This window comes from Lampetra fluviatilis, chromosome 7, assembly GCF_964198595.1.
Source record: "Lampetra fluviatilis chromosome 7, kcLamFluv1.1, whole genome shotgun sequence".
NCBI classification, from domain to species: domain Eukaryota; kingdom Metazoa; phylum Chordata; class Hyperoartia; order Petromyzontiformes; family Petromyzontidae; genus Lampetra; species Lampetra fluviatilis.
This window is the reverse complement of record NC_136281.1, coordinates 5,711,179-5,712,965: the sequence shown is the minus strand read 5'-3', so window position 1 is coordinate 5,712,965 and position 1,787 is coordinate 5,711,179. Positions and strand designations below refer to the sequence as shown.

The following is a 1,787-nucleotide window of genomic DNA, read 5'->3' as shown; positions in this document are numbered from 1 at the left end:
TGATCTGCTACGGCTGAGCATTTTATGTTTTATTTTTATGATTTTATTATTTCCCTTCTACATGACTTTACCGAAAGAACCAAGAATATTATCTTACTGTTAATTATTTTAACTTCCCCCCGCCCCCCCATTGAAATGGCAAGACGATTGCCACCATAGACGTGTGGCATTGTCAACACTGGCTCGCGGTCGCTGAGATGAGCATTAACTGATGCTCATTTGCGTAATAGCGTCAGCGTCACTAATTGCGCTCTGATGTCAGTCATGACACAAATACATTCCCACTCGAAGCTGCCACAGGAAGCCGTGTAACACTGCCCCCACGTTAGAGAACGGCCCCCTGGAAGGTGACATCACAGAACTACATCTCAGGTCCCTTCAAGTGCCTCTCATCTCACTGGCTGCTCAACCTCCTCGTGTGCCCTGATCAAGGGAATTTGATTGCATACCTATTGAACATGAATATTGTTCGAAATATAATTTCATTATGTGCATATCACGAATTTATTGGGCTTTTAAAGTATTTGTTTTACATCTTTATATTGTCCAAATACGTTATTCAACGGGCACTGTAGTATTGTGTAAATGGATACATTGATAACTAGTTGCTGTATCTGTATATTGACGTTAACGTCACTCATCCAGGTCAACTATGCACTTAACCGAAGACGTGGTGCCGGCTGTCAGCTGCCTGGTGGTCGTGCTCGCCCTGCCGCTCAACCTCGTGGCCATCTACATCCTCTGTGCGTGCATCAAGAGGAAGTCCTCCACCACCATGCTGATGATCAACCTGGCTGTAGCAGATGTCCTCTTCGTCTGCTGCCTATTCTTCATCATCCCGTACTACTTCAAGGGGAACGTGTGGGTCTTCGGACTTTTCCTCTGCCACTTCATCTACACGGTCTTCTTTACGACCACCTACGTGAGCATTTTGTCCGTGATGGCCCTCTCTGTGGACCGCTACTTCGCCATCCTCTACCCCATCAAGTCCAAGGTGTGGAGGAACAAGGTGTGGGGCTGCATGGCAAGTGCCATCATCTGGGTGGTGGTATTAATCCACATTTTACCCATTAATCTGGTCAACTTGATGAATATCGACCCAGCTCACAACACGAGTGAAGCCGCCTCCTCCTGCTATGATAATTTCAGCCAAGATGACTTGCATTTCATAGAGGGTCTTCGGTTAGTGCTGTGCATAGTCTTGTACGTGATTCCGCTGTTCGTCACATCCTACTGCTACGCCTCCATCATGAAAGTGCTCCTCTCCAAAAATGTTCTCAGCATGCGGAAAGAAAAGAAGACACGTGCCATTAAGCTGATCATAATTACGATGCTCATTTATCTGTTTTGTTTTGGTTGTTACAATGCTACGCATGTCATCGGTTATGTTAGCCACTCTAACATATGGTGGCGCCCTCTGTCACTTGTGTTCAACACCTTCAACTGCATGCTGGACCCTCTCATTTACTACTTTGCCTCATTCACCTGCCAGGAGGTCCTGAAACGATACTTCAGCCAAAAAAGACGGCTCAGCAATGGCAATGAAGCACCTCTGGATACCTAGCATCGAAAGCAAAACGGATGTGCTTGACTTTTCAAGAAAAATATGACATCTTAAACACTTTCTTTTCATTTTAGCAACTGCAGAGTATAAAGGGTGTCCATAGAGCCCCTATCCATTTCATTGAACTAATGGTATATGCACGTTTTTTTGCAGGACCCTATGAATATGAACGTACAAGAAGGTGTGATAGTAGTAACATTTTCAATAAAATGGGGTTCCTTGT

At 44.9% G+C, this 1,787-nt stretch overlaps 1 protein-coding gene across 1 annotated transcript; it reads left to right on the top strand.

Moving 5' to 3' along the window:
• Positions 1-652: 652 nt before the first annotated feature.
• Positions 653-1,564, top strand: LOC144933252 (proteinase-activated receptor 1-like). The gene has a single exon (XM_078857930.1). It carries the CDS (start codon positions 653-655, stop codon positions 1,562-1,564), a length of 912 nt encoding a protein of 303 aa, XP_078714056.1.
• The last annotated feature ends 223 nt before the right edge of the window (positions 1,565-1,787 follow it).

What these genes read in the sequence shown, in the direction of transcription:
- LOC144933252 (XM_078857930.1), top strand. Translation starts at nt 653, where the DNA reads ATGCACTTAACCGAAGACGTGGTGCCGGCTGTCAGCTGCCTGGTGGTC.